This window comes from Hemicordylus capensis, chromosome 1 (genome assembly GCF_027244095.1).
Source record: "Hemicordylus capensis ecotype Gifberg chromosome 1, rHemCap1.1.pri, whole genome shotgun sequence".
Lineage (NCBI taxonomy): Eukaryota > Metazoa > Chordata > Lepidosauria > Squamata > Cordylidae > Hemicordylus > Hemicordylus capensis.
In genome coordinates this window covers 54,330,628-54,343,176 of record NC_069657.1, presented here as the reverse complement: position 1 = coordinate 54,343,176, position 12,549 = coordinate 54,330,628, and the positions used below count along the sequence as shown (strand labels likewise).

At 45.1% G+C, this 12,549-nt stretch overlaps 1 protein-coding gene across 13 annotated transcripts in view; it reads right to left on the bottom strand.

Annotated features, from left to right (window-relative positions):
• Positions 1-12,549, bottom strand: part of RALGAPA1 (Ral GTPase activating protein catalytic subunit alpha 1) — a 287,874-nt gene that overhangs the window by 150,074 nt on the left and 125,251 nt on the right. For all 13 annotated transcript variants that reach the window (XM_053285328.1, XM_053285342.1, XM_053285334.1 and 10 more), the window contains 2 exons: positions 6,945-7,121; positions 3,371-3,523 (listed from right to left, as the gene is read on the bottom strand). In XM_053285328.1, coding sequence (XP_053141303.1) covers positions 3,371-3,523; positions 6,945-7,121 — 330 coding nt within the window. The remainder of the gene's footprint in view (positions 1-3,370; positions 3,524-6,944; positions 7,122-12,549) is intronic.

Genomic DNA, 12,549 nt, shown 5'->3' with positions numbered 1-12,549 from the left:
ACTCCTGCTTTACCTTGCCCCTCATAGAGCTTATTGGCGTCATAAGGGCACTTCTACTATGATATCAAAATGCCTGCATCCAGCATCTTATGAGGCCTTGGAGTCTACCAGTGTTGCAAAGTAGGTCATAGCCTTAGGCAACAGTGAGATAGTTGTCTGCTTATGTACAAAGTGTTAACAGATGAACCAGAAAGTTGTTAAGCTTATAGCTGTGGCAATCTCCATGACTTTTGCAAGTTGAAAACTTCCTTTGAGATTACGGGCATCGACATGGATAAGATTAATTACTTTGCTCATGCGAGGGGACACTCTTGCACATTTGAAGAAAGCAATCAAAAATAATGTATTGGGCTCGCCTTGATTTTGCACAAGTGATTTTCACACAGATTTGAGAACTGTAACTGCAAACTGCATCAACCAGGCACATCCCCCCGCCCCAAAGCAAGCCTTTTTAGCCTTAAGCCATACATGTTGCACAAGATTTTGAGAATACTTTTTAAAAAACAAAACTTTTTAAAGCTGCCACTGAGTGGCGACGGAGCAGGACGGGAACTCTGAAAGGAATGGTATGGTGACTGCACCTCTCTGGGGCAGGGGCCAGGGCTGGCGAGTGGCAACAGGCGGGCTGGGCTGCTGCCAAAAGGAAAGCCTGGAGCACTCACCGGGCACCGTGGCTGCCACTGACTTCAGGAGGAGGGTGGAAGGGAGGGAGCATGCACAGAAGCCTGAAATTGACCCGTCTGCCTCAATTTGAGGAAGGTAGGGCAGAGGGAGGAAGTCTTTCACCCGCCCCCTTCTTTCACCCCACCTCCTGAAGTAAATGGCGGCCACGGCGCCCGGTGAGTGCTCCAGGCTTTCCTTTTAGCAGCAGCCCAGTACGCATGTCACCATTCACCAGTGTGCACCGCCCACACCCCAGCCAGCCCTGCCCCCTCCCCCAGAGAGGTGCAGCCACCACACCATTCCTTTCATAGTTCACATCCTGCTCTGCCGCCACTTGGTGGTGGCTCTAAACGTGTGGTGTTCTTTTAAAAAATAATAATAAAAGGTAAAAAAGCAGGATAAATTGCATCCCAAATAGGACACACACTTTCCCTCGAAAATGCGGGACATCCTGCATAATGCGGGGCTGTTGGCATCCCTATTCTACGCTAAGAACTGACAGAGCATGACAGAAGTTGAAAAATGTATAATCATGGCCAGCATGTTTATAGAAATACTACGGGTCTAGTCACACATGTGGTAACTTGAGTAAAATTTAATGTACAGTTGCACAATGAGATTATACTCATTCATGGACCCATGCCTGGCTTATCCACTTTTATCATAATGGCAAAAGAGTGAGTGCACAGAGAGCATTAAATCATGGCTTGAACTGGGCCTAGGTCAACAAGCCCAAGAAAGCCACAGTCTCACAAACTCTCCCTTCCTCTCTTCTAAGTGAGAGAAGAGTAAAGGCTTTTGTTTTCACTTTAAGAACTGCAGTTTCGTATTAGGTACAAATGCTGGGCCTTTTTCTTTTTTCTTTTAACTAGAGTTTAAAACCAACTCTACCAAAGTGGATACCAAAATACAGTTTGATCATACTTTGATAGCCTTGCTTGTTCTAACTCTAATTATTTTAACAAACTGCAGTTCCCAAGCCTGCACCTAACACAGAATTGAGGTTTGTTCTTAAAAGGAAAGCAGAAACTTTCATTCTCTCTTTCAAGAGAAGGAGGGGAGGGCATGAGCCCTAGGTCATTCACATAGTGCTAACTCACAGTTTAGTGTTATTAATTATTTATTTATTCGATTTTTATACCGCCCTTCCAAAATGGCTCAGTGTTACATCAGAAATGGGTCATACAGTCCTACATCAGTATACTTAATATATGCAATCTTTACCCACTGATTTTAAGGGCAAGGACTGTACATTTCTGGATGCATGCATATATGCACTCTCTCTATATCACATGAAACACATGGTGGTCAGGTTGGGGCTGGCAGGCTAGGCACAGTGTGTGATCCTGCTCCCTGTACTGTGCCAGATTTCTGGTATGGGCCTTGTGCCAGTTTCAATATTTCTTTTGTTCAATCATACTTGTGCTTGAAAAGAGATACTTTTCTAAAGCATGATCTTCACTATTTTTCAAGCAGGGGCCATTTGGGCAAAACACTTTCAGTACAAGAACCATTCCCACAGTGCTGACCTCAGTGAGTGCTGTGCTTTCCCAGCATAGCAGCTGTGTACAGTCTGTTGAGAAATGTAGTCGCTTCCAATGCCTTCCCCACAGAGCTTTATGGGGAAAGCACAGGGAAGGACTACACTTCACAGTGCTTTATGGGCACTATCCAAGATGGCACCAGGGCTTGAGAAGGCTTTGTTTCCTTTGAAGGAACCCCACCAGCGCCAGGGCAAGTGTAGCATGGCAGGTATGGTCACCTCTAGATGGTGCCAGGGGAGCTGTGAGGAATGTTTGGCTCTGGCTGAAGCTTGGCACAGGCCTAATACACAATTAGTCAAGAAGCTGTACTCAGGGCCAATGCAAGAAGCCCTTTCTTGCAGAAACCACCACAGCTCTAAGCAGCAACAGCTCATCCTAATGAGGCACAGCTGCTTCTGGTTCCCAGCAGCTCCAGTTGTGTCTCTCCCATCCCGCCCCGTAGTTAATGAGGCCTGCATTGCTTGCAAGCTGGTCACTTGTCAGGTAGAGTTGTGCAGGCTGGTCAATTATTAACCAGCCCACACAGCTCTACCTGATGAATGGCAAGTCTGCTTGAAGTGAGGCTACCATTAGCACCTGGAACCTAGGAACATGGGAAGCTGCCATATACTGAGTCACCCCATAGGTCCATCTAGCTCAGTATTATCTACACAGACTGGCAGCGGCTTCTCCAAGGTTGCAGGCAGGAGTCTCTCTCAGCCCTATCCTGGAGATGCCAGGGAGGGAACTTGGAACCTTCTGCTCTTCCCAGAGCAGCTCCATTCCAAGGGGAATATCTTATAGTGCTCAGACTTCTAGTCTCCCATTCATATGCAAGCAGGGCAGACCCTGCTTAGCTAAGGGGACAAGTCATGCTTGCTACCACAATACCAGCTCTCCCCTCTCTCCCTGGGTGGGGCTGGAGAGAGAGGTGCCACTGGAGCTGCTGGGGAGTGGCAGTTGTGCCCTGTTTGGAACTCCTCTAGCTTATTAGGATGAGCCACTGCTGGCTCTAAGGCAATTTAAAAGCATTGGTAATACCACACAACTTTAAGAAGCGGCATGCAGAATGCAAGAGAATCCTCTCTGAAACTATCAAATACTGAGAATAATTAGCTGAATAATGAGCTTTGCATAGAAAACAAAAGTAAAGATAATTTTAAGTTTGTTGTCTAAGATATTGCCTAGGTCATCCGGTGTCTGTAAAACAGAGTGGTGAAGCTTCTCATCCAGCTGCAGATCTCTCTGTTCATTGTGATCTGCACTCAGAGTGGCAGGTGATGGAGTCTGGGACCGTGATCCGACAGCAGATTGGATTGGTGAAACACTTTCAGAACCTGCAAATGACACTTTAACTGTCAGAATAAAACATTTTGTTTACTCAATCTTCATTCTGATTAGCAAGTAGTATTAATGTGAATGCTGAGTGCCCAGTAAAAGGAAAATAATTGTTAAAATACCTTAAGACGGGACAGGGGCGTAGCAAGGTTGGAATGGGCCCAGAGACAAGATTTAAAAATGGGCCCCCTCTCACTAAAGCTCAGCTCATGAAGTAAAGAAATCTTAAGTGAGGCTGAATAGTGGTAACAAAAAGCATAGTAATATATATACACCTATGTGTCACAGAACATCATCCTAAATTATTTTTTTAAAGGTTTTGTAAATTGTGGACAATGCAAGTCATTTCATGGTATTAGAGAAAGTCATGCTGTTCTGGTAGCTCCAGGTCTTAACACTCACATCAGTTTCGGTGGATGAATACAACTGAAGGAAGCCCGGGCAGGTGCGTGGCTGGGGGAGTCAGTCATGTGACTTGCCTCGGGGGGGGGGGAGCAACAGGCAGTGGGACCCCAGACAACTGTCTCCCCTTGCCCTATCATAGTTACGCCCCTGAGACGGGATTCTGTACACTGATCTAGAAAAGCTTAAGCTGCTGGTATTGAGAAATGCATAACTTTATTTATTTATTTATTTTAAATGCATATATTTAAAAAAGCAATTCTTTAGGAAATTACTTCCAAAGGTGTTTTTAGCATGTGTGTTCTTAGCCATTCATGTCAACTGTAATAACAATAATCTCTATTCATTTCAAAGTCCAAATTTAAAACAGCATCACCAATCCCTCATCAAATGCTTTTAAGGAACTGTAGCAGACATGGGATAAGTGACAGATCTTCTTACAGATTGGTAACTGGTAAAATACAAGCAAGATAAAGGGAGGAATATATTGATAGTTTTCACAGTAGAAGCAAGCAAGAAGTCTTGAGACTTCTAGAGCTATAAATGATGTGGAGAATGGGTAGCGAGTAGAGAGTAGTCTCAAATACTAGAACTCAGAGTCATCTAATTAAGTAGGACACAAAAAAGGAAGCAATTTGTCACATCATTCATGCGTTCAGATGTCATGTGGAACCACAGTTAAACCTTGGTTTCAAGCCTCGCAAGGGCATGTTCCATGCTACTTGTGCACAAGCAGGAAGACTCTGCTTCCAATCGTGGCTAAAAACAGACCAAGATTAGCTAGTTAAAATACCATTAACTCAGGGGTTTCATGAGTTATGTGTACCCCTTCTGTCACAAACCTTCAGCTCTGGTAGCTTGTGTGTGTATATACGAACACATGTGCATGCATGCGTGCGTGTGCACGCACACTTAAGTATTACAGTTACTCCAGTCAGTGGCTTACATCCAGACTAAGTTACTCATGGGTAAAGGTAAAGGTAAAGTATGCCGTCAAGTCGATTTCGACTCCTGGTGCCCACAGAGCCCTGTGGTTTTCTTTGGTAGAATACAGGAGGGGGTTACCAGTGCCTCCTCCCGTGCAGTATGAGATGATGCCTTTCAGCATCTTCCTATATTGCTGCTGCCCAATATAGTAGCAGCAGGGATTTGAACATGGCAACCTTCTGCTTGTTAATCAAGCATTTCCCCGCTGTGCCACTTAAGGTGGCTACGCCCACTGAAATTAATATGACAGGTAAACTATGTTACTTTTCTACAGCCTGTTGGCCCATGGGAGCGGTATGCCATGTCAGCCAATCAGAGGAGAGAAGGAGGATCCTCACCCTCCTTTCTCCCCTTCTATAGAGGACACATTGCTGAGGATGCATTAGTTTCAAGTCGGCAATCCTCAGATGGCGTGTGGGGGGAATTGTGCAATTGCTGTGTGGGGAAACAGAAGGGTTCTGAGTACCCCCTGAGAACCTTTCAAGTACCCCTTAGGGTACTAATACCTGCTGCTGGGAACCCCAGTCATAACTGATCTTGGTTTGGTTAGGGGAATCTAAAATGTTGCTTGATGGTTTGATCTGGAGAGGCTGCTGAACCAAAAAAAGAGCTAGCATTTATGTAGGCAGACCATGCACAGGCTTCTGGGTTAATATTTGTACTGTTTTAATTGTTTAATACATATGTCTAACAATACTACTAGTCTGGTGGCTGTGGGCCATCTCCAGCCTCAGAGGCACGATGCCTCTGAATACCAGTTGCAGGGGAGCAACAGCAGGAGAGAGGACATGCACATACCTCTTGCCTGTGGGCTCCCCAGAGGCATCTGGTAGGGGTGTGCATGGAACCATCTGGCCCGGTTCAGTTCGAGGCCGGAGTGGCCTCGAATGGAACCGGGCCAGTTCGGTCCGGCCCCCCATCGAACCCCCACCCCGGTCCGATCCCGGACCGGTCTTTTGTTTTTTTAAAAAATTAAATTATATTTTAATTACCTTTAGCCCCTTTGGGGGGCTTGCTGAAGCTGTGGGGGGGGGGATCCGCGTGGGTTCCCTCTCCCCCGGCTGGCCTTCTTCATCACCGCTGCGGCCTGCAGCGGCTGGGTAAAAACTGAACATTTTTGGCCCTTTCGGCCTCCATACGAGCCTGGCTGTGGCCTCGCAGAGGGCATTGGCGCATGCGCAGTGGCCGCCAAAATGGTGGCTGCGCACTCGTACGGAAGCCCCAAAGGGCCGAAAATGTTCAGTTTTACCCAGCTGCGGCAGTGATAAAGAAGGCCGGCGGGGGGAAAGGGAGCCTGAGCGGAACACCCCGTCCCCCGTGGCTTCAGCAAGCCCCCCGAAGGGACTAAAGGTAATTAAAATGTAATTTAATGTAAAACAAAAACCAAAAAATTTGTGGACCGGCCGGACCAGACCCGGTGGTTCGGTTCTGGTCTGATGGAACGGGGGCGGGGGGTGGGTCGGTTCGACCCCGAACCCCCAGACTGGAACGCCGGACCAGTCTGCACATCCCTAGCATCTGGTTGGCCTCTGTGTGGAACAGGATGCTGGACTAGATGGGTCTTGTGCCTGATTCAGCACGGCTGTTCTTATGTTTTGAACCACCTTGGGATTATTTTTAATAAAAGGTGGTATATAAATCTAACAATAAAATAAAATAAAAATTCTGGGTCGCAACCAATAACTTGACTCTCTTTATATGTGAAAGACCCATTTTCCCAAAAAGTATTCCAGACCGCAATTCTGGATTTAACAAAAATTCAGTGGCAAAATAATCCTCATAAATGCCTTTCTTCAGTTTTATAGACATGATAGACTACACATTTATCAGCTCAATTTTGTGGAAACAGTTTACCATACCTGTGTGTGAAAACAAAATCTAACATTGTTGAGAAATTACCACAAAGCTGTGCTAACCAATATCTAGATATATAAAGTCTACACAGAGACTCCACCCTTTTGCTTAGCAGCACTGAGAGCAAAGATTGGCAGAAATATCTACAGTGAGTTTCTTTGTACTGCTCAACCTTACCAGTAATAGTTGCTGCTTCAGCAGACATAGGTTGTTGATTGAGACTGCTGGTCTCAGAATCAATGTGCAGTGTAGTTAGACTAGCGACTTCCTGTTCTTCAGCACTTTGCTGAGGTGCTGAACCTGCATCTGATTCTGTAGAAGCTGCTGTGCCACCTTCAGGGCCAAAACTGAAATCTAAAGCCAAAGGGAGAGGGGGGAGATAAGAAAAGGTTAAATGGTCTCTGCCTCATATCCACATTAAACACATAGCCCTTATTAATTTCAAGAACTTAGGAAGAACATATTTGCTACCCTTTCATTTGCATTTCATTTAAAGAAAGTGGACTACAACATCCTGTGCAGATTCTTGCAAATCAAACACTGCCATCCAGTGATAGGCAGAGAATAGAACAAGGTGGCAGAAATGGCTGCATAAGTAGTCTGGAGTGAAAGCTCCCCCTTCACAGAAAGTCCTTCCTGATCTATTTTTGTAGCAGGTGAAGATGCAGAAATTGATTAGAGCAGAAATATATTTCATGCCTAAAGCAAGGCTAAACCTAGGTTTTTGTCTTGCTTTGGTAGGAGAAAAATGCCCCTCACATTGTCTCGTGCGTCTCATCTCTAAAAAAGAATAACTATCACTACCAACACAGACTGAGACTTTTTATAGCCCTTTGCCTATCTATCTTAATTTTCTAAATTACATTTAGAAATTTTAGATAGATGTTGTACATCTCAAAAATAATGCAGGGTGCACATCTGTGCAGAGAGAGTAAAGGAAATTGGAAGCTGCACTTAGTAGATTTCCTTCTGTTTAAATATGGAGCGCGGGGTCTGCTTGCCATGCTGACCACACAAATGGTGCCCGTGCATGTGCATATGCCATGTATGTGCCAGCACAGCACGCGGGTACTTGGGACAAGTGGTGTCGCAGCAGGAAGCTGCATGTTGCGGTGGCAAGCAGGTAAGGACGTGCTCTCCTCTTATTTAAAGATCCCACTTGCCACTCCCCTCCCCGCGGCACTGAACCAGTTCGAGTCTTGTCCAAATGGATTCAGTACCAAACCAGTGCATGAACCTCATGCCAAACCAGTGCACATCCCTAATTTACTGGAAGATCTCTAGATTTATTTATTGTATTCCATTTAGCTAACATATTTTTATATTGCCCAAAACTTCCGTCTCTGGGCGGTTTACAACAAGATTAAAAATTAAAACATTAATTAAAAACAAACACAAAAAATTTAAAAGTAAGAAATTTAAAACACAATTTAAAATTTTAAAACAATCTGAGTTAAAAACCTGGGTGAACAGATGTGTCTTTAAAGACTTTTTAAAAGTTGTCAGAGATGGGGGAGGCTCTTATTTCACTAGGGAGCGCATTCCAAAGCCTTGGGGCAGCAACAGAAAAGGCCTGTCCCTGAGTAGCCACCAGACAAATGCAGACGGACCTCGCCTGATGATCTCAATGGGCGGTGGGGTTCATAACGAAGAAGACGTTCTCTTAAATACCCAACTCCCAAGCTGTTTAGGGCTTTATAGGTTATAACCAACACCTTGTATTTTGCCCAGAAACATATCGGCAGCCAGTGTAACTCCTTCAATACGGGAGTAATATGGTCTTTCCTAGATGACCCAGAGACCAGCCTGGCTGCCGCATTCTGGACCAACTGTAGTTTCCGGACTATGTACAAGGGCAGCCCCAAATAGAGCACATTGCAGTAATCCAGTCTGGAGGTTACCAGCAGATGTACCACTGTTTTGAAGTTGTCTCTCTCAAGAAACAGACGCAGTACCCACTCTCCCTGATCCATAACTGCTGACTCAGGAAACCTACTAAGTATTCGAGGAACTCTGTAAAGAGAGTTTGTCCTCCATCCAGGATAGAATAAGGTGGTCTATTCTTTTAGACTGTTGTATCTGGTGCCACTGTAGCAACTGATGGAGGGTTTTATTTGTCAGTTTGGATTCACACATGTCCGAAACAGATCCTGACTGAAGATAGAATAGAAGATAGATAGATGTTTCTCTGCCATTGAAAGGAGAACCTCACTCCCAAAGTATCTTAATTTGCAGAGACTGTCTAAGGGAGAGCTGACATTGTAGTGGAAGAAGGTACCAGATAGGGCTGGACTGAAGCCTTACCCAAGGAATCAACTTGGTGTACTCTATTATTGCCCTCTATAGCTATGCCAGGCATAATCAGGTTCACCAACTAGCATGCCAAGAGCTCTTGTTTTGTAGTTATGAGCTTGCCTTCCTGACTGGGATAGGAAGATCTTTTCTGCAACTCTTTCAGAGTATTTTGAGATGTGGGATCTGCTGTACTAGATGCAAGGAGCTCTGATGGACAATGAATATGTGATGCTGTGGGCAGGACACCATAAGGTACATCCCTGACATCTCTGATGGGGACCTGATAAGCAGGTTGTTTACCTGGGGATCAATATGTACCCCTTGAGTATACTATAAGATTCTGTATATGCTATAATATACTTAATGTTTTTCCTCTCCTTCATCCTCTACATTTGTGTCTCCCTTCCTTTTCCCATTTAACTAAGGGAAAAACTCTGTGAATTGCTATTACTTTTCTGGGTCTGTGGCTGAATGGGTAGCAGCCTAGGCAATCTGCATTTGGAGGAAGGGAAAAAAAACCAAGAGGTCCCCCCTCCTCCCTTATGTGTTGGCTAAGGGGAAGATATGTTGAAGACTTTGCTGTTCCCTTTCCTGGACCTAGGACCAAACAAGTGTGGGGAAGCCATCTTGGCAAGTGACACTGGAGGCCAGCTGGCAACAATAATGCCGTCCCTATGATCCTTCCCCACAACACTGGGGCTTGGAATGTCAGGAGCGCTACCACTTTTGTTTGACAAAAGAGCAGTAGGGGTGGTGGAGAGAAAAAAAGTCCAGACCTGAGGCTCGGGCAGGGGAGGAGAAATGACACAAGACCGGGCCAATGACTGCAGTAAATAGACTGTCAAATTCCTTGCTGCTTGTCTTTTGATGAGTAACTAAAACATGGCACAGTAAGAAAGCTTTTGACCTGATCTAATTTTATTAACTGCTACTGTACACATGTTGTTTTTTTAATATATTGTTTGGTATTTTAAAATTCATTGGCCAACATGATGCATTGTTCTAATGTCTCCATTAGAATTTTTGGCGCTTCTGCTGCAGATCTGGAATCCGTGGCGTGGCTGTAGAGAGCTAGTGCTAGTGCTAGCAGCATCACTGTATTTATTCCCATGGTTGCAAATGGGGACAACTGTGGTAATGCTGGTAGCACTACGCTGGTTTTCTACAGAGGCACCACTGCTTCCAAGGTCTGCAGCAGCATTGTAACAAGTTCGAACGGAGACATTAGAACTGTGCATCATGTCAGCTGTTGCTTTTACATTTTTCTGTTGTAAGGTGCTATGAGGATCTGCAATGGAAAGGCTGGATATAAATTATTTAATTAATAAATAAAGCAAGCAATCAAGAAAAAATGTGTGTTCATCTGCTACTGACAAAAAAGGCTGGTTGCGCTCCCAAGTCAAAGCTTCAGAGCTACAAACACTCCCTGCTGTTTGTCAGAGGACAGAATCAAAAACTGGGAGAGGTCCATCCTGCTGGAACAGCAAGTTTGCTGGCCTGGCTTTTTGACCAAAGTGATACATTTTTGCTGTCTTCTCCTAAGAGCCAAATGAAAAGATGGCACACCTTCAGAAATCCAGCAAGTCCTAAGCATGCACAAATACTGAATTTGTAAGCTCTTCAACCGGGGGGGGGGGTGTTGTTCAACATTTCTCCTATCACCACAATCAGGGAACACACACACACACACACACACACACACACACACACACACACACACACACACTCTTCTTTTTACCACCACTCTTTTCTCCTTCTTGTCCAGAGAAGTTCATATCTCAAACTGTCCCACTAAAAAAACCAACATCCAATTTTCTATCACATTGTCCCCTTATTAGAAAGTAGATTTAAAGGGACCTTTGGGACCCTGGACTCTACATATAGGATATGATTCCTTCCTGTAACATATTGCCTGACCACCTGCTGGGAGATGAAATGGCAGTACCAACTACCGAGTGAGAATGCTGAACAAGCAGACTTCTGAAACTAAAGTCAGTTTGAAGCTGTTATGACAATAGTCTATCTGAAGAAACCTAACCCTACAACCAAAGAAAGAAATGTGGGTCAAAGGAACATTCGGGCCATAGCTTATCTCAAGCAGCTGAATACTTTGGAGCTGGGGACAGACAGGGTACACCAGGGATACAAAATTCAAAGAAACATGGTGGCCAGATTTTAGCTCAATGCATCTCCAGGGGCTGCACCTGCCTCATGCCTTCTGTCTTCCTCCTTCACCCTCTCACTTCCTCTCTTCCTCCCTCTGTCTTCTTTACACACCAGAATATGCTCAGGGGAAGACTGATTAAAATAATAATAATTCTGTGCTGCCAAGCTCACCCTCCTCACTGCCTGAAGCCTGCCTCAGCCAGCCCTAGCGAAGAGCCCTAAGCAAGCCTCTGCTTCTCCTTCTTAGCAGCAGTGACCGAGGCCCTGGACTGCCACCACCTTCCAATGGTAGGAAGGAGAAGTGAGGCAAGGGAAGGAGGTAATGAGTATTCATTCATTCATTCATTCATTCATTCATTCAAACGGTTATATACCACCTAAAATGCAAGTCCCTGGGCAGTTCACAATAAAACAATAAAAACAGAGAGTAGGGGTGTGCATGGACCATGGTTCGAAGTCCGGTCCAAATTCACCCTGTGGTCAGCAATACCATGCTGACCATGCAAGTGGCCTCTGCACATGTGGGGAAACCAGGTGTGATATAGCCACACTGCCAAATTCGGACCACAGTCTGTGCACACCCCTAGTAAAAAGTGTCATGGCAGGGGTTAGGAGTGCCGTCACCGTGGAAAGGAGAAGTGAGGCAGCGGCGGGCAGTGAAACACAGTGATAGCAGCCTGTCAGGGGCTGGACTGCCAAGCTCTGGGAGTCGCATACAGCCTGCAGGCCAGTAGTTTTGACAGCCCTGGGGTACATTATTCAATGCAAGGCATAGGCAGACCCTGCTTTAAAGCATTATTTTCTAATCTTATTTACAAAACAGATACTAGTAGTACATAAATAGTGTGTGTTCTCTAAAGTACAAAGCGTTTAGAAAAGCATCTTAAAACAGGATACTGGACTAGACAGGCCTTTGGCCTGATCCAACAGGACTGTTCTTAGATGTCAAATTCATATTTGAGAGCCAGCATGGTATAGTGCAGGGTTTCTCAAACTTGGGTGCTCAGATGTTTTTGGACTTCAACTCCAATAATTCCCAGCCCCAGTGGCCTTTGGTTGGGGATTATGGGAGTTGAAGTCCAAAAACATCTGAGCACCCAAGTTTGAGAAACCCTGGTATAGTGGTTAGAGTGCTGGACTAGGACCGGGGAGACCCGAGTTCAAATCCCCATTCAGCCCATGAAACTAGCTAGGTGACTCTGGGCCAGTCACTTCTCTCTCAGCCTAACCTATTTATTTATTTATTTATTTATTCATTCGATTTCTATACTGCCCTTCCAAAAATGGCTCAGGGCCGTTTACACGGAGAAATAACAAACAA